Source organism: Choloepus didactylus, chromosome 2 (genome assembly GCF_015220235.1).
Source record: "Choloepus didactylus isolate mChoDid1 chromosome 2, mChoDid1.pri, whole genome shotgun sequence".
Taxonomy (NCBI): domain Eukaryota; kingdom Metazoa; phylum Chordata; class Mammalia; order Pilosa; family Megalonychidae; genus Choloepus; species Choloepus didactylus.
Window position 1 is genome coordinate 178,207,803 of NC_051308.1, and position 22,744 is coordinate 178,230,546.

At 36.4% G+C, this 22,744-nt stretch overlaps 1 protein-coding gene across 1 annotated transcript in view; it reads left to right on the forward strand.

The window, feature by feature from the left end:
- The window catches only part of C2H1orf141 (chromosome 2 C1orf141 homolog), a 232,878-nt gene that overhangs the window by 161,859 nt on the left and 48,275 nt on the right, over positions 1-22,744 (forward strand). Inside the window, exons 3-4 of the mRNA XM_037826951.1 lie at positions 8,974-9,065; positions 19,647-19,789. Of these exons, the coding sequence (XP_037682879.1) occupies positions 8,991-9,065; positions 19,647-19,789 (218 nt within the window). The 5' untranslated portion in view covers positions 8,974-8,990. The remainder of the gene's footprint in view (positions 1-8,973; positions 9,066-19,646; positions 19,790-22,744) is intronic.

A 22,744-nucleotide genomic window follows, 5' to 3' on the forward strand; every position in this document is an offset into this window, starting at 1 on the left:
TAATATACTTTAGAAGATAGTTTTATGAAATAAAAAAATCACTTGTGTTATGAAACCTTAATGCACTAGTGTACATAGTAAAAAGGGCAAGTCATCCCCCAAACCATTACCCTATCCCTCAACCCCCATTTCATTTTTCTTAAATTGAATGTGTTCAACTTGTAATTTATCATTTCCCTGAACTTTCAGTTTTAATGATTCACTTTTAGGGAAAGGACTATCTAATTTTGACTCATGTTTTAAAATGTGAAAGTTTTAAAAGTTTAAATATAAAGTTCTGTGTAGAAAAATAATCTTTCCCTTCAATAAAGCTTTTTTAATAATGTTGATCCAGAAAATAAATCAATTGGCCATGGATGTAAGGGTTTGTTTCTGAACTGTCAATTCAGTTCCATTGATCTATATGTCTATTGTTTTGCCAGTACCATACTGTTTTGATTACTGTAGCTTTGTAATAAGTTTTGGAATCAGGAGGTTGAGTCCTCCAATTTTGCTCTTCTTTTTCCAGACGGTTTTGGCTATTTGGTTACCCTTGCCCTTCATATGAATGTGATGACTGGCTTTTCCATTTCTGTAAAGAAGGCTGTTGGAATTTTAATTGAGATTGTATTGAATCTGTGAATCACTTTGGGTAATACAGACATCTTAATAATATTTAGTCATCCAATCTCTGATTGTCTTTGTTTATGGTTTTCAGATGCCCTTAGGTTTTGTCATTCCATTTATTTAGGTCTTTTAAAAATTTTTTCAGCACTGTTTTGTATTTTTACAAAACTTTATATCCTGGATTAAATGTATTCCTAGATATTTTATTCTTTAGGATGCTATTGTAAATAGAATTGTTTTCTTGATTTCTTTTTCAGATTGTTCGCGGCTGGTATATGGAAACACCACTGATTTTGGCATGTTAATATTGTACCCCAATTTTGCTGAATTCATTTATTAGCTCTGGGAGCTTTCTTGTAGATTCTTTAGGATTTTCTATATGTAGGATTATGTCATCTACAAATAGGGAAAATTTTACTTCTTCATTTCCAATTTGGGTGCCTTTTATTTCTTTTTCTTGCCTACTTGCTCTGGCTAGAACCATCCAGTGCAATGTTGAATGATGGTGGTGAATGTCAGCATCTTGTCTTGTTCCAGATCTTTGAGGGAAAGCTTTCAGTCTTTCGTTGTTGAGAATCATGTTAGATGGGGATTTTCATATATGCTTTTTATCATATCGAGGCAATCTCATCTACTCTTAGTTTCTGTTTTTATCAAGAAGAGATATTGGATTTTGTCAATTTCCTTATCATTTGAGATAATCATGTGAGTTTCTTTTCTCTTCCTCGTCCTCTGTCATTACAAAAGGGGACAAATAAATATATAGCCTGGATCAAAGCAAATGGGCTAGGTTTAGTGGTTAAATATTTTAGTGAATTTTAAAATTAGTTCTAACAATTTGTAGGCCATTTATCACCATTTTAGATTAAAACAAAAATTCCCGTTTGTCTGTATGTGTAATTTGAGGAGGAGAAATTAAGCTGCTTATCTCATTATTGAGTAAAAATTAATCATTAAAAATGAAGCCAGTGCTTGCTATGTTCTTAATACAGTGTGTACTAGACTGTGAGATAAAAGTCTGAGACACAGACCCTGCCTTGATAATATAAACATTTGAATCAATATAGCCAGATAATGGAAGTAAATTTTAACTTAAGCCTCCATTTATTAGGTAATTGCTCAGTCCTGCTCTAGTTTGGAAGCCTCTTTTAGTTTTTCTGAGTTCTTCCCTTTTCTAGGAGACGTTTGCAACTGGCTGAAGAAGGCTTCTCAGTAATGCCTAATATTTTGGCAGCATTGGGGTTTTGGTTTGTTTGTTTTATGTTTTTTTTTTAGTCCCAAAGGTACTAAGTATTAAAATGAAATAGTGCTCTTAAAGTTAACTTTTTAGTTAGATATTATTTTACTAATAACTCAGCTTTGGATGTGCTTATAATGTTGGTGCAGCAACTACAGAATTATTCTTTTATGTTGCCAAGACTTTGCACTGAGGACTGTGGATGACTTACAGCAAAATTACTGGGAATTTTATTCTGCCCTAATTGGCAACTTCTCTATCTCATTGTGTTCTCTAAAATTAAAAAAAAAAACAAAAACAAACAAAAAAACTATGTCATTTCAGAATTTATGAGCTAGTAATTAAGAACATAAATCCAAGTTTCCTTTGAAAATAATACTACTGAATTTAGATTTGGCAAGAGCCACATTTTATAATAATTCACTCAATGTCATATTTTCATCCCCGCAGTAAATCATCATGAATTAACATCAACCATGAAAGAGAAGCTGGGATTACCCTCTATAAATGTTGTATATAGAGACATCCCCAACTTAAATTGTGAGTTTCAGATACCTATGGGTGTAAAATGCTTTGTCTGGTACTGAGCTTCAGAGGTGGGTAAGTCAATTCTTGCTTTAAATGAGCTTTCAATATGGAAAAGAAGAGACAATTATCAGAGCAAGTCTCTGTAGCACAATGTAGTATGTGCTAACTGCTGTAATGAAGGAAAAAAGTGCAGGAGAAACACAGAAGAAAAAGAAACAGTCCTAGGGAAAAGGGATGGTAGAATACAGAGGAAAGTTTCATTAAAAAGGTGGCCTTTTAAACTATAAGTTGATAGGCTTTTAACCAGAGGATATGTGGGGAGGGCATTCCAAGAAAGGAAAAGCATGGGTAAAGGACAAACTTGGAGTAAGGGCTGGGTGTGCTCAGAAGAAAGGAGTGGTAGAGTTTGGCAGGAAAGGACGAAATACGGTGGGAGTTAAACTAGAAAGGTGGACTGAGCCATATCCTGGATGGTCTTTTCTGGAATGGTCTCGTATGTCATCTAAAAAGTTTGGGTGTTATTCCATAGGAAGTGTGGAGCAAGACAAGGTGTATGGGCAGGAGCTGGACCCGATCAGATTCCTGTTGAAGGAAAACAGCTCTGATGGCATTTTGTAGGATTAATATTTGAGGGATGAGGAGGAAGTTTAGGGACAGGTGAATTAGGGGAGAGTATAATGCAGAAACCCGAGGGGATGGGGTAGGAAATGAAACCGGAAGATCTAAAATAGGGCAATGGTAAAGGAAACAAAAGCAAGGACTGTCCTCTTTGGGTCAGTGTAGCTGCACTGTTTGTACAATTATGTGAGAGACTATTGATCTACTCTGACGTCAGGATTCTATGAGTCGGGGGTTCTATGACCACATAAGGAACCTACATTCCAGATGAGAGCATTTCCCCCCAACTGTATGTATATATAAGAATCTTTAGATATATTTACATATATTTAAGAACTCAGATAATCTCTCTCACTGCCAGGCAATATATCAGTTGAAAGGGAGATGATCAGATCTATCTATTTGAGCACATCGCTAATTTTATTTCTTGATGAGATTCTAATATGGAGAAATAGTAATGCTTATCAGAGCAGTCTCCCTATATTTTTACTCTCTATTCAAGGCCCAGCTAGTGTTTTATAGAAAATCAAGTTTCACTTTCTGTTTAATTAATTCAGCATAAAAATTTATTAGAAAATTCAGAAATAAAAATAAAAAATTAGGCAGGGAAGGGAAACAAGAAAACTTGATGACATGGTACAGAAGATACTGAATTGCTGAATAAGAATAGAAGATACTTAATTGCTGAATAAATTCTCCATGTTTTCCAAGTTCCAAAGTGAGTTACTATAGACGTAATTGAAGAAACATGCAAAGGAAGCGAATACACAGTCCGACATATAGAGACAATTGGCAATTACATGGAAGCAGATATGGCAGGAAGGAATGAAATGGTATGGCTTTGGAAAACATGCCTTTGCAGCATTTATAGGTAATCCCACACATCTTAACTCTAACCCATAAGTGTATAATTAACATATATTTATTTTATTTACCAAATACTTAGATGTCGCTTACATTCACTTAATTAAGCCTTGTCACAACACCAGTATGTATGGGTCCACAAATGGGTAATACAGAGAGGTAAAGCAACTTGCTAAGAGTCACACTGCTGGTAAGTCAGAGCCAAGGATAGAAACCCAGGCAGTCAGGCTCCGGAGACTATCTTCTTAACAGTACACTATGCTGCCTTTGTAAGTTTGAAGAGGGAAGAGAAAGCAAATTGTGATACTTCATTTAATATGGGGATCTGCCCCCTTTAATTTCTCCTTCCTTTCAACCCATTTTCCCCTCCCCACCCCTTTTTAAAAAATGATGGCTTAATCTAGAAGAACCTTAACAGGACTCTTATCAAAGATGTGTGCATACTTGTGAATGTAAAATCAGGCTAAAAACAGTCATCATATTTACAGTTGTCCATTTCGTCTGTGGTTGATGGTAAATTCATTCAAGGTGTTAGATATTGGGGATACAAAGAAGAATTAGATATAGATATGGTACCTGCCATGAATAGACATATAGTATAATGGGGGAATAAGACAAATACCTCAAATGCTTCAATAGAGTGTGATAAGTGCTAGAACAGTAGAAAACATAAGACATCATGTGAGCACAGTCATTGGCCTGTCATAGTGTTTTAGGGAAAGCTTCTCAACAGAGGTGTTGCTTGTGTTGTACCTTGAAGGGTGAATAGGAGTTAGGAAAACAGAATATGGAAGGACATTCTAGGCAGAGGGGACAATAGGGGCAAAGCAAAAGGTAATGGGAAATGCAAAACAGCTGAGGAACTACAGGTTGTTCAGTATGACGGAAGTATAAAGTATACATGAGGAAGAAGCCGGTGAGGTTTAAAAACTTAGAGACCAAACCATGAAACTTTCATGATCAATCAAAGAGCTTATATTTATCCTGAAAGCTGTGGGGAAGGGTTGATATTTTAAGCAGGAAGACAAGTTATTGTATTTTTCTTAAAATAAAATTCAGACAGATATGGAGGATAGAATGGATAGAATGGAGGATAGAATGGATCAAATGTATAGACAGGTTTTGAAACTATTGCAGTAATCTGGGTAACAAGTTATAGAATACTAAACTGAGGCAGTAGTAATGCAGATGAACAAGAGGAGGAAGAACTAAAGAGATATTTGGGATGTAGCATGTGTAAGGTAAAGTGATTGTGTATATTTTTAGGGAAGAAGTAAAAGGGAGTTTGCTAGGATAGTGGTGATCAAATCTTGGTTCTGGAAAAAGCTGCATTACAATGGCTTTTAAAAATAGATTCCTGGCCTTCACCTCCATAAATTCTGGTTTAGTGGGTTTGTCGTGGCAACTAGGAGTTACTTGGAAGTTTTTGAGTTCATTCTGCAGTGTAACTAGGATTGAGAACCATTACAACTCCTAAGCTTATGGGCTGGAAGCCTAGGAGAAACAAACGTGATAATAAAGGTTGGAAGAGATTTTTGGTTGTGGGTAAGGAAGGGTGGGAATCCATTTACTCTTAGATTTGGATGTGGGATACCTATGGGAAATCTTGGTTGAACTGGGTATGTAGGTTTGGAACTCAGAGGAGAGATTTTTATTTGGAAATAGATGGTGGTAGACATGGATAGGTTTGGGAAGTCATCCTGAAAGAATATATAAAGTAAAGGAAAAGGTGGTTGAACTCTTAGAAACACTAGTATTTAGGGAGTGAGCTGAGGAAGAAGAGCAAATGAAAGACACTGACAAGGAAGTTTCAGAGAAGGTAGGACAACGTGACCAATGTCATAGACACTAAGAGGAGAGTTTCTATGGCAACTCTGCTCTTCTATGGGAAGTAATGGTCAACATTAGCAAAAGTTGTAAAAATTCAGATAAGGTAAGAGCAGAAAAGTGCCCACTAATTTATAAGACTGAGATCATTGGTTACCTATGAGACTAGACACAGTCTAGTTTTGTAGAAGAAAGCCAAATGCTGGTATACTGAGAAAGAAGAAGGTTATAAGAAATTAGAAACCTTAAGTAGAAACTACTATTTTAACAAATTTGGCAGTAAGTGGAAGACAAGAGATAGAATAATGGCTGCTTGAGTTAGGGGAAGGAATTTTTTTTTAAAGAGATAAGAGACTTCTATCTCTAAGGGGAAGAAATTGATGAAGAAAAGAGATGAAAGATACAGGGGAGAGAGGAAAACATTGGAAGTAATTCTTTTAGGAAGCCAGAGTAGTGGGGTCTAGTGCACCTCAGGAGGAACTAGCTTTGGATGGGAGAAGCAACACTTGCATTAAAATTAAATTACAGAAGGAATGGGAATGGATGCAGATAAGAATTTGGTATGAAAGATGGAAGTTGAGGCAGTTCTTACCTGATGGTCTTTATTTTCTTAGTGACGTAGGCCAAGACATCTGCCTTAACAGGAAGATGGGGGTCACAAAGAAAATGTCTGCTAGATGCCAATTCCTTGCTAAATTTGATAAAATACCCAGCACAATGTCTTTCATGTAATACATTATACATTTAGGTAGCCAGTGACCAAATGAACAAATAAATGTTTATCATAAAAAGATAAAATATGTCCATAGAAATGGAGATATGAAGTAGAAACACCAAAGTAGACACTAAAATTATAATTAAATGGACTCAAGAAAAGACTGAAACATGAATCATATTGAGAAACATTGAATAGAGTCTTGATGGCGTTTTGCATTCGAAAGATAAGCCATTAGTTCATGCAAAGCAGTTGGGGTACTACACTGTCATGTTAGATCTGAAATTCCTTTGCTTTCAGTGTTTATTTGAGGAGACACAAGGTAGCCCTTGGCATAACGATGAAAGCAAGCAAGTTAGTCTGTAGTGTTTCCTCCTTTCCACTTTCTCCCAGAGACATTCATCTACACGCACCATTGATACACTGCCATGGGCCTATGAAGGGATTTGCAAACGTAAAGAAAAAACAAAAAAACTATTTGGCCCCAAAATATGAAAGTAAACCTGCAAAACTAAAACTGATAATTTGGAACATTTCATTAACTGTCAAATTTAGTATTCATAAAACTGTCATTGACACTTGAAAGTAATTTGTTGGTTAGTTTTTCTCCCTTCAAACAAATTCCTGACAATGCACAGTAGTTTTCCAGAGATCATCATAGTCAAATAAATTACTCGTAACAAAATAGTTTTAAACCAGAAAAACAAAATTTCTTTTAAATGATAGCTATATATATATATATATATATATATATATATGCATACATATATGTACATATATAATGATGTGAGTGCTTTTTGAAATGTTTGATGTGATATTGAAGAAGAGAGGTCTAGGACATCTAGAAAGAATCTGCTTTCTGTCCTCTCTCAAGCAAGCAAGAAAGGATCTACTTTCTGTTTCCTCTCTCAAGCAAGTAGCATCTCTCTGTTGATCTTCTTGTAATTTATATCTTCTCCAAACTGGGAAACCACTCACTTCAATATGCTGGTCTTCCAGTTATTTACTTTTCTATCTCTTATTGAGAAATAAAGTTCTTTGTTCCAAACAAGAGAAATTTTGGTGGGGAATATGGCAGCCTTCTCTACTGCTTGATCTCATATTATCCATAACAGCAACACAGAAACTAAAATTCCTTTAATTGCTTTTATGATATAAAAGAGGGATGGTTCCTGGATCTGAAAATACAATAAATCTTGTCCAGATAATCTATATTCTCTTCCAAAATCTGTTCCCTTCTCTTCTGTATTCAAAGACCTAGAGAGTCTGAGGCATTCCTATCATGCCAATCCCTTGCCCTGGGTCTCCCCTTCCCAACCTGCAACTAAGTTACGTGGTTCCTAACAAGACACATTATCTGCCTGTATCCTTATGGCCCAGAATTTCCTCTGTCTTTGACGCTTTGGAATACATCATGGGATGGAGGTGGAGTTCTTGGATGTAGCAACATGGCAGAGGGCATGCTGGGATGTGAAGGTACCATGAGAGCACCAAGAACTCACACTCAGGGCAATATATGGTAAAGGAAAAGAGTGGAAAAGAAAGCTGAAAGAAACCAAGTTCAAAATAGTGTAAGCTTTTGACATAGGATTCTGCATCTTTGGCTTTGCATGCATTGTCATCTCTGTGTAATTTTGATCAAATAATATACAAAATGGGAGAAATATAGTTTTTTTGAGCTAGAAAGGACCTTATTGTTGACACTGATGTTCATTAAAAATATTGATGAATTCAGTACTTTCTTTGAACCATATAACATTTCCACTTAAATACCACTGGAGCCCATACAGTTCATTCAGAAAAATATATTAAGTGAATAGTCATTCACTCAAATTAAAAACAAGTAAATAAAATAAAGGGAGCTCTGGGTTTGTGTTCCTGGATTCTTGCCTCCAGGTTGCTCCTAGCTATTTGTATTACATTGAGAAGATAGTTTGTGGCCTTTACTTTTCTCATCTGAGAATGAAAATAAATCAGATATGGTCCTGATATCCAATTCACAGCTCCCCAAGGCTAATATGGACCACCTGACCTAGATGAGATTTTCAGCAATATTAATTGACTAGAAAATATGAACTATTGTGGCAATAGGACCTACCCAGCTTAGTTGCTGCTCCTTCTGTGTGACTGATTGCCTGATAAGAAGTATATTAATAGTCTTGGATTATTGACCAATTTAATTTGAATGCAATTCCTTAAGTAAATGTGAGCTCAGTCTACTTTCATGGAAATTATGTCATGACAAAAAGAAAACAGACATAAATCAAGCCAAATACCCTTGCTTCAAGTATTAGAACCACCCAGTTTTTATATAGTAATCTTGAACTTTCTCCAGCTACCCCTTATCAAAAATTTAAAATTTTCTTGGGCTAACACACATGTGGGATTTCTGAATATATGATCTTTTATTGAAAAAATTTGGATGCCTGTATAATTTCTTCCTGTTACAAAATTCTATGGTTTACCTAAAGCAGTAATGTAAAGGTAGTTCCTTTCTTAACTTATGCATAAATAATCCGTTATGTATTTAAATTTGAATTAATATGGAGATTTCTCCTTCCTCCTCTTTTTTAAACAGGATTTTACTGACTGACCATGGCAGAAAAAGCCTTAGAAAAGTTACATATCCTGAATCAGCAAGCAAAGATACTCTCGGCCATAAGAGCAAAGGTTCGAAAGTACAACTATCTAAAAAATTAACATTTCAAATATGAGTATTTATTTTTGCTTTCTTCGTTAATGATGCATTCATATGAAGATATAAACTAATTTGTAAAAAGCAAATTTTATTTGTTGAAAGAATCATATACCTAATTGGATTCTATGAAGAATTAATGAAATATACAAGATAACTTCTCTATAGCTGCCATATTTGGTTATGATATGTACTTAACCTGCTTAAGATAAAAAAAAAAAATCCTAACCAGCCAAATATTAAGTGTAGCTACTCTTGTAGTACTTACTTATATGTTATTCTAGTTTGCTAATGCTGCCAGAATGCAAAACACCAGAAATGGACTGGCTTTTATAAAGGGGGTTTATTTGGTTACACAGTAACAGTCTTAAGGCCATAAGTGCCCAAGGTAACACATCAACAATCCTTCACTGGGGGATGGCCAATGGCATCCAGAAAACTCCTGTTAGCTGGGAAGGCACGTGGCTGGAGTCTGCTCCAAAGTTCTGATTTTAAAATGGCTTTCTCCCAGGACATTCCTCTCTAGGCTGCAGTTCCTCAAAAATGTCACTCTTAGTTGCTCTTGGGGTGTTTGTTCTCTCTTAGCTTCTCCGGAGCAAGAATCTGCTTTCAATGGCCATCTTCAAACTGTCTCTCATCTGCAGCTACTCTCTCAGCTTCTGTGCATTCTTCAAAATGTCCCTCTTGGCTGTAACAAGCCTGCTCCTTCTGTCTGAGCTTATATAGTGTTCCAGTAAACTAACCAAAGCCCATGATGAATGGGCAGGGCCACACCTCCAAGGAAATTATCCGATGAAAGATCTCGCCCATAGTTTAGTGATCACATCTCCACAGAAACATCCAATTAGAAGTCTCCAACCCAATCAACAACAATAGGTTTCCTGCCCACACAAGACTGCATCAAATATAATGGTGTTTTGGGGGACATAATACATCCAAACCAGCGCATATGTTAACATATAAAAAGCTGTTAGTTGGCTTATTAAAAGGAAGATAACATTTGGCATAATTACCAATTAATAATAATTAAACTTCATTTTAAAAACTCATAGAAATTAAATTATAAAAGGCAAGACTCTCATAAAAGTCAATATAGAATATTAATAGAGGAACATAGTTTTTAAAACCATATATTTGGTGTATATAAGCAATTTCATTTTGGTTACATAACAACTTGCAAAATAATATAACAATGTAAACCAGTGAGGTATATATAAAGTTCATTTTGGTCATATAATAGCTTGCAGAAATAATATGACAATGTAAATACATAAGGAGCATCACAGAGAGGAACTCTAAAGTGAATGAACTTTTTCATGAAACTGAAAATTAAAATGTTAATGCTTGAATAATAATTTGATTTTCTTTTCTCTCATTTTCTCATTTGGAAAATGAACTTATTCAAGTTCATTCTATTATTGCTATCAAAGTATTGAAATAGCAAACCAGGGGCAACTTGCAAAAGCAAACACATTAGACTTAGACATCCCAAAGTTCATTCCTTTTTAAATTTTTTTTGTTTAAAATTAAATGTAATATACTTTAGAAAATATAAAGAGATATAAACTTCATTTGTCATTAAATTTTTATGTTATTATTAGTAATAATACTTAAATTCTATTGAGTGCTTCCTTTTTGTAAAGCATATTTCATGCATTTTCTAATTTTGTGTTACTAGGTATGGTTTGTGTGCTACTAGTAGAATATTCTCTGGAAATTCTTTTAAAAGTTTTTTTAATCATCTTTTAAACCTTTTCTTATTTTTTAAATTATAAAATTAAAACGTGCTTTTGGAAATAATTCAAGCAATATATAGAGCTGTATAAAAAATTAATTAATAATCTTTAACCTCTTCCTTCCAATCTTTCCTGAGTCAAGCAATTGTTAGCAGGTGGGGATGAACCATCTACATCTTTTTTATGCTCTTACACAATTTTACATATATGTATATATACAGAGAGACATTTATCTTTATATATACATATTCATAATATAAATAAATACACATGTATACACACATATATATGTGTAGGTAAATTTTCTCTGTTTCCTTTTTTAATAACCCAAATGAGATAATATATAAATCACTTGGCAAATTGCTTTTTTTTCTTTTTTTAAATTTAATTTTATTGAGATTGTTCACATACCATACAATTATCCAAAGATCCAAAGTGCACAATCAATTGCCCATGGTACCATCATACAGCTGTGTGTTCATCACCACAATTAATATTTTTCAATTTTTAGAATATGTTCATTACTCCAGAAAAGAAATAAAGACAAAAAAAGAAAACTCAAATCCTCCCATACCCCTAACCAACTCCCCTCCATTATTGACTCATAGTATTGGTATAGTACATTTGTTACTGTTGATGAAAGAACGTTAAAATACTACTAACTGTAGTACATAGTTTGCAATAGGTATACATTTTTCCCTATATATCCCTCTATTATTAACTTCTAGTTATAGTGTCACACATTTGTTCTAGTTCATGAAAGAGATTTCTAATATTTGTACAGTTAATCATGGACATTGTCCACCACAAGATTCACTGTTTTATACATTCCCATCTTTTAACCTCCAGCTTTCCCTCCAGTTACATATGTGACTCTAAACTTCCCTTATCCACCACATTCACACACCATTCAGCACTATTAGTTATTCTCACAATAACGTGCTACCATCACCTCTGTCCATTTCCAAATACTTAAGTTCAACCTAGTTGAATATTCTCCTTATAATAAGCAACTGCTCTCCATTCTTCAGCATCGTTCTATATCCTGGTAACTTATATTTCATGTCTATAAGTTTACATATTATAATTAGTTCATATCAGTGAGACGATGCAATATTTGTCCTTAAGTCTGACTTATTTCACTCAGTATAGTGTTCTCAAGGTTTCTTCATCAACCCATTTTTTTAAAGATGGTTTTGTTCATCCACCATGCTTTTTGATGGTTCCCTGCATAGTCACAGGGATTCACCACCATCACCACTATGTATATAAGGACATCTCCATTTCTTCCAAAAGGAGTAAGAGTCCAAGAAGGTAGAGAGACAAAAGAAAAAGAAAAGCAGAGAGAAGAAAAACACATTACAGCTAAAAATCAACAAAAGGAAAGTTAAAAAGAACCTAAGGTGGCAGCTAGGTGAGACAGGGCAAAAAAACATCTCTGTGAAAAATACTAGATAAAAACCAGAAAGTGACCCAGAACACCACTTCCAGTGATGCACCAGCTGGACAAGCTCTGTTGAATCCACAGGGAACGTGCATTTGGTGACACCAGGAGCCTGCATTCTGAAATGAGTGAGTGAACTGGCTGAAAGTCCCATGGCCGCACTGCGGTGTGGGGAAATGGTGGGCTGGCATTTGGAAATGGACTAGTTCTTTTAAAAAAAAAAGCCTGGGAGTGGCTGCAGATACAACGGGGAGAGCTGCGCAGTAAAGCATGGCAGGAGCGGGCTGGGCTAACACCTCAGTGTCTGGCGTGGAAGATACCCCTTCCCACACCTGCTGCTGATTGTCTCAAGAACAGAGGAGCAGAAGGGAGCCAAAAGGAGAAAAAAACTGCATTCCTTGCAGCCATCTCCCCAGCGGGTGGGGGATGCTCCTGCCTTGGGCCAGACCCACAGCCCAGAGCTGCACCAAGAAACCCAGTGTGATGGGAAATCTTTCCCGCAGCACTACACACAAACCATAATATCGGCCGTGGACAGTGGCCTTTAATACACCCATGGCTGATTGTCCCAGAGCTGGGAGGGTGGAGCTGTGCAAAAAGGGGGAAGTTAACGCGTCCCATTCAACCATCTTTGAAGCGGGCTGGGAGCGCCCCTGCATGGCCCAGTGACCCAGGGCTTCCCTGGAGGGCTGGTGCACACTAGTGATGTGGCATGGCCCTCCCTCAGCAGAGGTCCTGGAAGAGCACAGCTGGGAAGGGGGAACTGCTCAGAAATCCCAGGGACCCTATGCGAATACCAAGGACTTGTGGGTCAGTGGCAGAGACAATTGGTGGAAGACTGAAAGGAAGGCTTAGGCTCCTGCAACAGCCTTAAATCTCCGGGAACACCTAGGAGGTTTGATTATTAAAGCTACCCTGCCTGCCTAACTACCCAGACACATGCCTCACATTCAGGGCAGACAGCACCAGCAACACACCCAAACTTGGTGCACCAATTCAACCCCACAAGAATCAGACCCCCACACACCACAAAGACAAAGTGGGGGAGAACTGACTTGAGGGGAATAGGTGACTCACAGACACCATCTGCTAGTTAGTTAGAGAAAGTGTATGCCACCAAGCTGCAGTTCTGTCAAATTAGGGATCAAGTAAAGCAAATGCCAAGAGGCCAAAAACAACAGAAAATCTTAAAGCATATGATGAAACCAGATGATATGGAGAACCCAAACCAAAACACCCAAATCAAAAGATCAGAAGACACGCAGTACTTGGCACAATTAATCAAAGAATTACAGACAGGCAACAAGAGCATGGCTCAGGATATAAAGGACATGAAGAAGAGTATGGCACAGGATATAAAGGACATGAAGAAGACCCTAGAAGAGCATAAAGAAGAAATTGCAAGAGTAAATAAAAAAATAGACCTTATGGAAATACAAGAAACTGTTGACCAAATTAAAAAGATTCTGGATACTCATAATACAAGATTAGAGGAAGTTGAACAACAACTCAGCCTCCTCGAGGACCACAGAACAGAAAATGAAAGAATGGGGAAAAAAATCGAAAAAATCAAAATGGATCTCAGGGATATGATAGATAAAATAATACGTCCAAATTTAAGACTCATTGGTATCCCAGAAGGGGAAGAGAAGAGTAAAGATCTAGAAAGAGTATCCAAAGAAATTGTTGAGGAAAACTTCCCAAACCTTCTACACAATATAAATACACAAAGTATAAATGCCCAGCGAACTCCAAATAGAATAAATCCAAATAAACCCACTCCAAGACGTATTCTGATCAGACTGTCAAATACTGAAGAGAAGGAGCAAGTTCTGAAAGCTGCAAGAGAAAAGCAATTCACCACATACAAAGGAAACAACATAAGACTAAGTAGTGACTACTCAGTGGCCACCATGGAGGTGAGAAGGCAGTGGCATAACATATTTAAAATTCTGGGAGAGAAAAATTTCCAACCAAGAATACTTTATCCAGCAAAACTCTCCTTCAAATTTGAGGGAGAGCTTACATTTTTCACAGACAAACAAATGCTGAGAGATTTTGCTAATAAAAGACCTGCCCTACTTCAGATACTAAAGGGAGCCCTACTGACAGAGAAAAAAGCTGAGGGACTTCACCACCAGTAGATCAGTCCTATAACAAATGCTAAAGGGAGTTGAGCAGGCTGAAAGGAAGGGACAATAAACAATTGACTGAAACTACATGAAGAAATAAAGCGTACCACTAAAGATCACATGGTAAATATAAATACCAATACTACTGCATTTTTGATTTGTAACTCTGCTGTTTACTTCCTACAGGATCTAAAATACATAAACTGTAATGATAAATCAGTGGTTTTGGACTCAATGTAAAATATGTAATTATTGACAAGAACTACATAAAAGTGGGGGAATGAGGGAGTATAGGAACATAGTTTATGTGTCATACTGAAGTTAAGTTGGTATCAAAGAAAAACAAGATTGATATAGATTTAAGATGTTAAATTTAAGCCCCACAGTAAACACAAAGAAAGTATCAGAGAATATTACCATAGAGATGAAAAGTAGAGTAGGGGTTCCAAGAAGTGGGGAAAGGGGCAATGGGGAGTTAAGTTGAATGTAGGGTTTCTGTTTGGGGTGAAGGGAAACTTCTAGAAAAGGATGGTGGGAAGGTGATAGCATTGCAACATTCTAAATGTGATTAATCCCACTAATGGAATGCTAGGGAGGGGGTGGAATGGGAAGATTTAGGCTGTATGTATGTTTCCACAATTGAAAAAAAAAAAAAAGACAATCTAAAGAGATGACAATTAAATGCCAAGGAAGATCCTAGATGGGATCTGAGGATGGAGGGCAGGAGGCTCAAAGGGACACAGATGGGACATAAGGAAAAAAAAAAGGAAACATAGAATGTAAGCTTTGTATCAAGGTTGAATTTCTTGAACTTCTTAGCTGCGTTTAATGGGATTGCATAAAAGAATGTTCTTGTTCATGGGAAATGTATATATGAATTATATTGTTTTTTCAAGAATGTGTGCAGCTTGCTCTCATATGTTCAGAAGACAGAGCAGTAGATGGATGATAGGAAGGGACAGAGGGAGGGAGGGAGGGAGGGAAAGGAAGAAAGAAATGGTAGTGTGACAGGAGGTTAAAGGTGGTGGATCAGGGTATCGGAGGAGGGGGTCAGGGTATGCTGGAGTTCTATATATGGGGTTTGTACTGTTTTTGCAACTGTTCCTGTAAGTTTGAATTTATCTCAAAATAAAATTTCTAATTAAAAAAAAGGAAAGATAGCATTAAATTAAAGTAGAATAAAAGAGTCAGACAACATCCCCAATGCCAAGAGTCCCATACATCTCCCTTATGTCCCCCTCTTATAGGCATTTAGCTTTGGTATATTGCCTTTGTTACATTAAAGGAAGCATAATACAATGTTTCTGTTAACTATAGTCTCTGGTTTGCATTGATTGCATTTTTTCCCCAATACCACCCTTATTTTTAACACCTTGCAAGGTTAACATTCATTTGTTCTCTCTCATGTAAAAACACATTTGCACATTTTATCACAATTGTTGAGCACTCTAGGTTTCACTGAGCTATGCAGTCCCAGTCTTTATCTTTCCTCTTTCCTTCTCATGTCTCACATGCTCCTAACCTTCCTCTTTCAACCATACTCACAGTCATCTTTGTTCAGTGTACTTACATTGCTGTGCTACCATCACCTAAAATTGTATTCCAAGCCTCTCACTCTGGTCTTTTCCTATCTGTCTGCAGTGCTCCCTTTAGTATTTCCTGTAGCGCAGGTATCCTGTTCACAAACTTTCTCATTGTCTGCTTGTCAGAGAATATTTTAAACTCTCCCTCATATTTGATGGACAGTTTTGCTGGATATAGGATTCTTGGTTGGCAGTTTTTCTCTTTCAGAAAACTGAAAAAATATATCACACCACTTCCTTCTTGCCTCCATGGTTTCTACTGAAAAATCTGCACATGGTCTTATCAAGTTTCCTTTGTATTGTGATGGATTGCTTTTCTCTTGCTGCTTTTAGGATTCTCTCTTTGTCTTTGACATCTGATAGTCTGATTACTTAGCATCTTCATGTAGGTCTATTCAGATCTATTCTGTTTGGGGTATGCTTCGCTTCTTGGATCTGTAATTTTATGTCTTTCATAAGAGATGGGAAACTTTCATTGATTATTTCCTCTATTATTGCTTCTGCCCCTTTTCCCTTCTCTTCTCCTTCTGGGACACCCATGACACTTACATTCATGTGCTTCATGTCGTAATTCATTTCCCTGAGATGTTGCTCATATTTTTCCATTCTTTTCCCTGTCTGTTCTTTTGTGTTGTAGGATTTCAGGTGTTTTGTTCTTCAGTTCCTGAGTGTTTTCTTCTTCCTCTTGAGATCTGCTGTTGTATGTCTCCATTGTTATTTTCATCTCTTGTGTTTTGCCTTACATTTCCATAGTTTCTGCCAGGAGTTTTTTCAAACTTTCAATTTCTACCTTACGTTCACCCAGTGTTTTCTTTATAGCCTTCATCTCTTTTGCCATATCTTCCTTGAACTCATTGATTTGTTTTTTTATTTGATTTAGCATATTTCTTTGAAAATCTTTAATAGATTGTTTCATTAAAGTGAAATAATATCTAAACTGTATCTTGACTGATGTCTAAGTTTGTTCCTTTGACTGGGCCATATCTTCATTTTTCCTAGTGTAGATTGTAGTTTTCTGTTTTCTAGGCATCTGGTTTCCTTGGTTACCCCAATCAGATTTTCCCAGACCTTAACAGGTTCAGATCTCAGAGTGGGGTTATATTCAGTCTTAAGTCTCCCTGCAGATGTTTCTTATAGATTGACCAAGTTTCCTGTGAGGTCTCTAGTTGCTGTGCTTTTCCTAACCTGCCCAACAGGTGACTCCTGTCAGCCTGTTGCTCCCAATTGGTGTAAGGAGGTGTGGTGTTTTAGTTTCTGTTTTGGCTGTTTTCCCCCAGGCTCTGGGGTCTGGTTCTGAAGGGAAGATCAGTAGCAGAGATGGGCTCTACTTTCTTCCTCTTAGGGAAGATACACCCCCTAAGGAGTTATCATGTGCATGTGAATTGTTGTCTCTCTGACTCTGTTATCTCCACCCCTGTCTGGGTCAGAGCACTGCAAATTTTAAATGGTTGAGGTTCTCTCCACTGAAAATGGCTGAGGCTCTCTCCATTGGGCCCCTCAGGTTGAAAGAGAGAAAAAGGGACAGAAAGCCACCTTTTAGAGCCAGTACATGGCCCCCCAGTTTCACTCGTTGGCCAGTGGTAACACCTGGTCTTCTGGGCTCCCCCTACTGGGACAGATGAGTCTTCTTGTTCTTTAAAGTCTGTCATCGCTAAAAGCTCTGTCTGCTTATTGGGGGTTTGTAGCTTGTATTCAGCAGTCCACATTTGTTAATTAAAACCACAGTTGGAAGTGGCCTCAGCTATATTCACTTGCTCAAAGAGTGCTGCTTTCTACCACAACAAGGTTTTTCCTGCCGTGGAAGGAAGGGGCCCCCGGCATGGTTCAGCAGTTTTTACTTAGAGATTTTATGCTGCCATGACAGGCATTCTTCCCAGTCCAAGTTGGTGTAGGATGTGTGGACAGTTACGGTTGTCCCCCAGCAGTTATTCAAGATTATTTACTAGTTGTTCTTGGTTGTTTATTAGTTATTCTAGGGGACTTAGTAAATTCCACTCCTCTCTATGCCACCATCTTGCCCTCCTCTCCTGGGAAATTGCTTTTTTAAAAAACTTCTTATTTTGAAATAATTACAGACTCACTGAAATTTGCAAAAGTGTTACAAAAAGTCTAATGTACCCTTCACCCATCTTCCCCCAATGGTGACATCTTGTATAGTCTTAGTATAATATCAAAAATAGGAAACTGACATTGGTACATTACTCTTAACTAAAGACCTCATTCACTTGTCACCATTTTTTTAACCTGCATTAATTTGTGTGTGTTGTGTTTATGTAGAGTTCTAGGCAGTTTTATCTCATCTATAGATTTCTGTAACCACCACCACAATCAAAATACAGCACCATTTCACAAAAGAACATCCTCAGGCTATTTCTTTGTATTCACACCCCTAACCCCACCCCACTCCTCTGTCTATCTCTGGCAACCACTAAACTATTTTCCATCTCTATAAGTTTGTCATTTCAGGAATGTTATATAAATGGAATCATTTAGCTAATAAACTTTTGAGATTGACTTTTTTTCAGAAAGCATGATACCCTGGAGATCTATCCAGATTTTTGTATGAATCAATCCCTTTTATTTCTGAATAGTATTTCATTATATGGATGCACAGAGTTTCAACCATTTGCCCCACAGAGGACATTTGGTTTTCTGTATTTTGCTATTAAAAATAAAGCTGCTATAAATATTTATGTACAACTTTTTGTGTGAACGTATGTTTTCATTTCTCTGGGATAATTGCAAAGATTCCTGGTTCAATATTTGCCTCAAACTCAGCAAGGCCCAAATCACAAGGTTTGCTTTGGTTTCCCCATCCCTTTAACTCAGCCTGAAATCTGCCTCCAGGGAGGTAGTTGGGCTATTGTAGGGTTCACATCATTTGTTTCCTTTCTTTCAGGCATCATGGCCCTGCTCTGCCTGTTTTCTGATGGCTGAACACAGTTGTTGCCTATACTTTGTCTAGTTTCCTAGTTCTTTACAGCAGGAGGGCAATTCCCATAGCACTTAATTCGTCACTAGCAGAAGCCAAAGTTCCCATTGCTTTTGACTTGCCTTGTTTTTTCATCTCTTCATCTGTGCTGTGCTGTGCTCTGAGATAAATTTTTAGAGCAAACTTTCAGTTTCCTAATTCTTTTTTAACTCTTTATTCCTTCTGTACAATATTTTAACAAGATCCTCTTTTGATTGCTTTCTTAGCTTTATGTTTGGCTCATGGGACTGAACAAACACTGTCATGATTCACCATATGTGTGGACTAAGGAAAACGGGCAGATCAGAGAGACATGCCTGCTATGGTTCCAAAAACTGTATGCATCAAGTATGTCTTTGCTTAACATACAGGTCTTTCCTTAAATTCCAAGCTTGAGTTAGGAGGGAGCCTTAAGGGTCACCTAGTCCAACCTCTCATCTCATAGGTGGGAAATGAGGGGCTCAGGTCACACAGCAATGGCATAAAAAAGGTTGGTATTCAGTGTCCCCAATTTACAGTCTAGAATATTTTTTCTCTTACGGCTTGTCATAGAAATTCCTTGTGTTTTATGTGTGTGCGCACAGGTGTGTGTATGTGCTGAGATTAATTTTTGTCCTTTCCACACAAGATTTTCCCAAGATGAAATTTATTCATTTTTTTCCATAATGTTATACTTCTGCTTTGTTGCAGAAAAACAGGCTTCAGAACGGAGGAAGCAAAATGACTTTGGTTACTCCACTGACATTTGATTTTCAGTTGGAATTTGAACAGAATATTGCTACATCCACATTTAACACAGAAGATAAATCATATGGCATTAAAAAACAAAAAAGGTAACTATTATAATTATCTCAAACTTTCAACTTGGAGTTTTAAAGCTCTTGATTTGTTTTAGATTATGCAATCTATATTGAATGTAAGCTTTGCCAAATACATGTATATTTAATAATGGTTATCAGTTAAAATATACTAGATTAGAATTCTACATATTCCTAATTTATAAGATATTTATTATAACATTTCTTTAGTGCAGATGGTAACTACAATTCTGAATTTAAAAAAAATCAAAAACAAAAAACCACTTTTCTTGAGCTCTACTAGCTAGCCCCAAATTAATGTCAGGATTTATCTCAATCTTCAAGTGATGTAATACAAGAAAAAACCTGCCTAGAAGACCAAGTAAGGTAGTTTCTCTGTGTAGTTACAAGGGATAACCTGAACATGTCCCACATGTTCTTTCTCTGGTGTTGCATACATGTGCAATGCTATATAATTTCTTCAGGTATCAGAAATGTAGAGGAGGGGCTAGACAAAAGGAGCACTGAGATGTAAAATCATTAGAACTTAAAATCCACTAGATATTGGTAGTAGTGAGGATACTGTTCCTATATCATTATGCAATGTGTTAAGTGCAATTTTACAGATGACAACCCCACACCTTGGTGATAACATACCTAAGGTCTCACAGCTAACAAGTGGCAGAAGCTGGATTTAAACCCTAGCAGCCTGATTTCAGAGCCTATGTCCTTTACCACTATCCCATTCAGTAGGATGATTTTAAATTTCCCAGCTTTGGTGGCTAGGTGCATTATGGAGATTTGTACTTAGGTAGAGAACATATAACGGAAAGCATACTGGGGAGGATATGATGAGTAGCGTGAGAAGAGCTGAATTTAATATTGAATAAGTTGAGCATAAGATGCCTGTGAGATGTTCAGGTGGTGGTGTCTGGGAGGCAGTTGAACAAAGAAGTCTAGAGCTAAAATAAAACAAGATCATGTGAACTATTGTAGCTAATATCCATCATTTTGCTTGTGAGCATTTTGATTGTAACACAAAACACAGCTTGATAAGACTTTTGCTATTTATGATTTACTGGGGAAATCAGAACAGCTTCCATTGTGGCTCCCTAAGAAAAAAGTGGTTTGTTTCTAGGACAAATAAATAAATGTAAATTAAAATAAATAAATATATAATAGTGGTTTATATAATTCAGTTTTGTCACAAACTTCTTATATATGTTTGTTTTATTTATGTAGATATAGCCCATAACTTTATTTCAAAATCACTTATAGAATTATTCATATTGAAATGAAATATTTTAATAATACACAGAAACATAGAAGGGATGTTGGGAACATGGGGAAGGGAAACATTATATATATATATGCCATTTTGTAACAGTATAATGTGGGACTGATGACACATTAGATATATTTAAAGGCAATATGCAATACATTTTATGGCAATATTTTCCAGGATGATACTGTTACTACCCCTCTCTTGTTTGATAAGACCATTTCCTAAGTAGTTCAAAAAGGCATCAGTGAATCTGTGTTAATCACAGTATAACCCGCTGATAGTTGAATAATGTTTCTTTTGAGTCAAGTGTAAGTCTGGTTGTCTGTGAAGTCTGAGGCCAGAGACAAAGTCAAAGTCTAAATTGTAAAACCAAAGAGGTGTATATTTCCAAGATTGAAAGACCAAGTAAATTTGGTTTGATCCATCCAGAGGGAACAAATCAGCAAAAACTCAGGAAAATTTCAGGAATTTAAACAAGAATCAGTATAACCCAGGCCAAAAGAAATAAAATTTGGTTGAAGAAATTAAGAAGAGGATCTAGTACATGTTGATATCTTCAAGTATCAGCATATCTAGGCTATGGTTTTTGCATCTAAGGCTACTCATCTTCAAGTCACCTTCCACATGTAGTAGTTTTGTACTGTTCCTTGAAGTGAAACAAAGTTCCTTAAATATTGGTGATTTCAATTAAAAGATAAGATTCCTGGGAACACTCATAGTTTTAATATACCTTGTCTGATTTTTCTACAAAATAGAACAACAAATAATAGCAAAACATGTATTAAAATTCACTGCTGTACTTTAAAAGCTAACCCAATTAATTTATACAAAGATAAATAAAATGTGTCCTAAATTACTCTTAATTTTTTAAATATATTAAGTGTAGCTATTTTATGGATCCCATGTGGTTCTGTTTTTATTGTCTATTGTTTTCCGTGGTTTGGCACATCATCTTATTTCCTCACCTTCCTGGTTATTTTTTATTGGGAACTGGACATTGCATTTGGAAAAATGTAGATATAATTTGAAGTGCTAGATGATTTTCTCTTCTCTAGAGATTTTGTACTGGGTTTTGGCAGGCAGCTAGACTAGGGGCATCAGCAATCCTAGGTGAGGGTAGAGATGATTCAAAATTGGATATTCAGTTATTTTGAGGGCTTTATCTATTTATGGTTTATTAAGGTTTTGTTAAGGATTCCAATCCAAGATGTGAATTGTTTATTGGGATCTTTCCTCTTCAGGGTTCCTGAACTCCTGTTTTGTTCCCATGGCCTCATAAATCTGTCAAAAGTGCCACAGAGCTTTTTGGATTCTCTGCTGATGATTTTGGAATTGACAAAAATGCAGCCCCAAATTCAAGACTTATGTCTCTGAACTTCCCTCCTCAATGGTTCCCTCAATTCCTTACTGCTTTGGAAGCTCTCAGATGTCTTTGAGCAGATGTTTTTAATATTTTGTGCAGCTTTTCTAGTTGTCTTCAGGGGGATAGTTAGTACAAATCACCTCTCGTTTCCATTAAAGGAACCTAAATTATTGCTTAACATAATAGGAGATTTCACTCATACTGGAATAATTCTTATTCTGAAACAATGTTTCATTGATTCACACAAGTATAAATCAAAAATACCTGCAGAAAACTTCAGTTTATCTGGTGACAATACCTCTACTATCATATACTACTATAACTTTTACTTATTTATTTTATT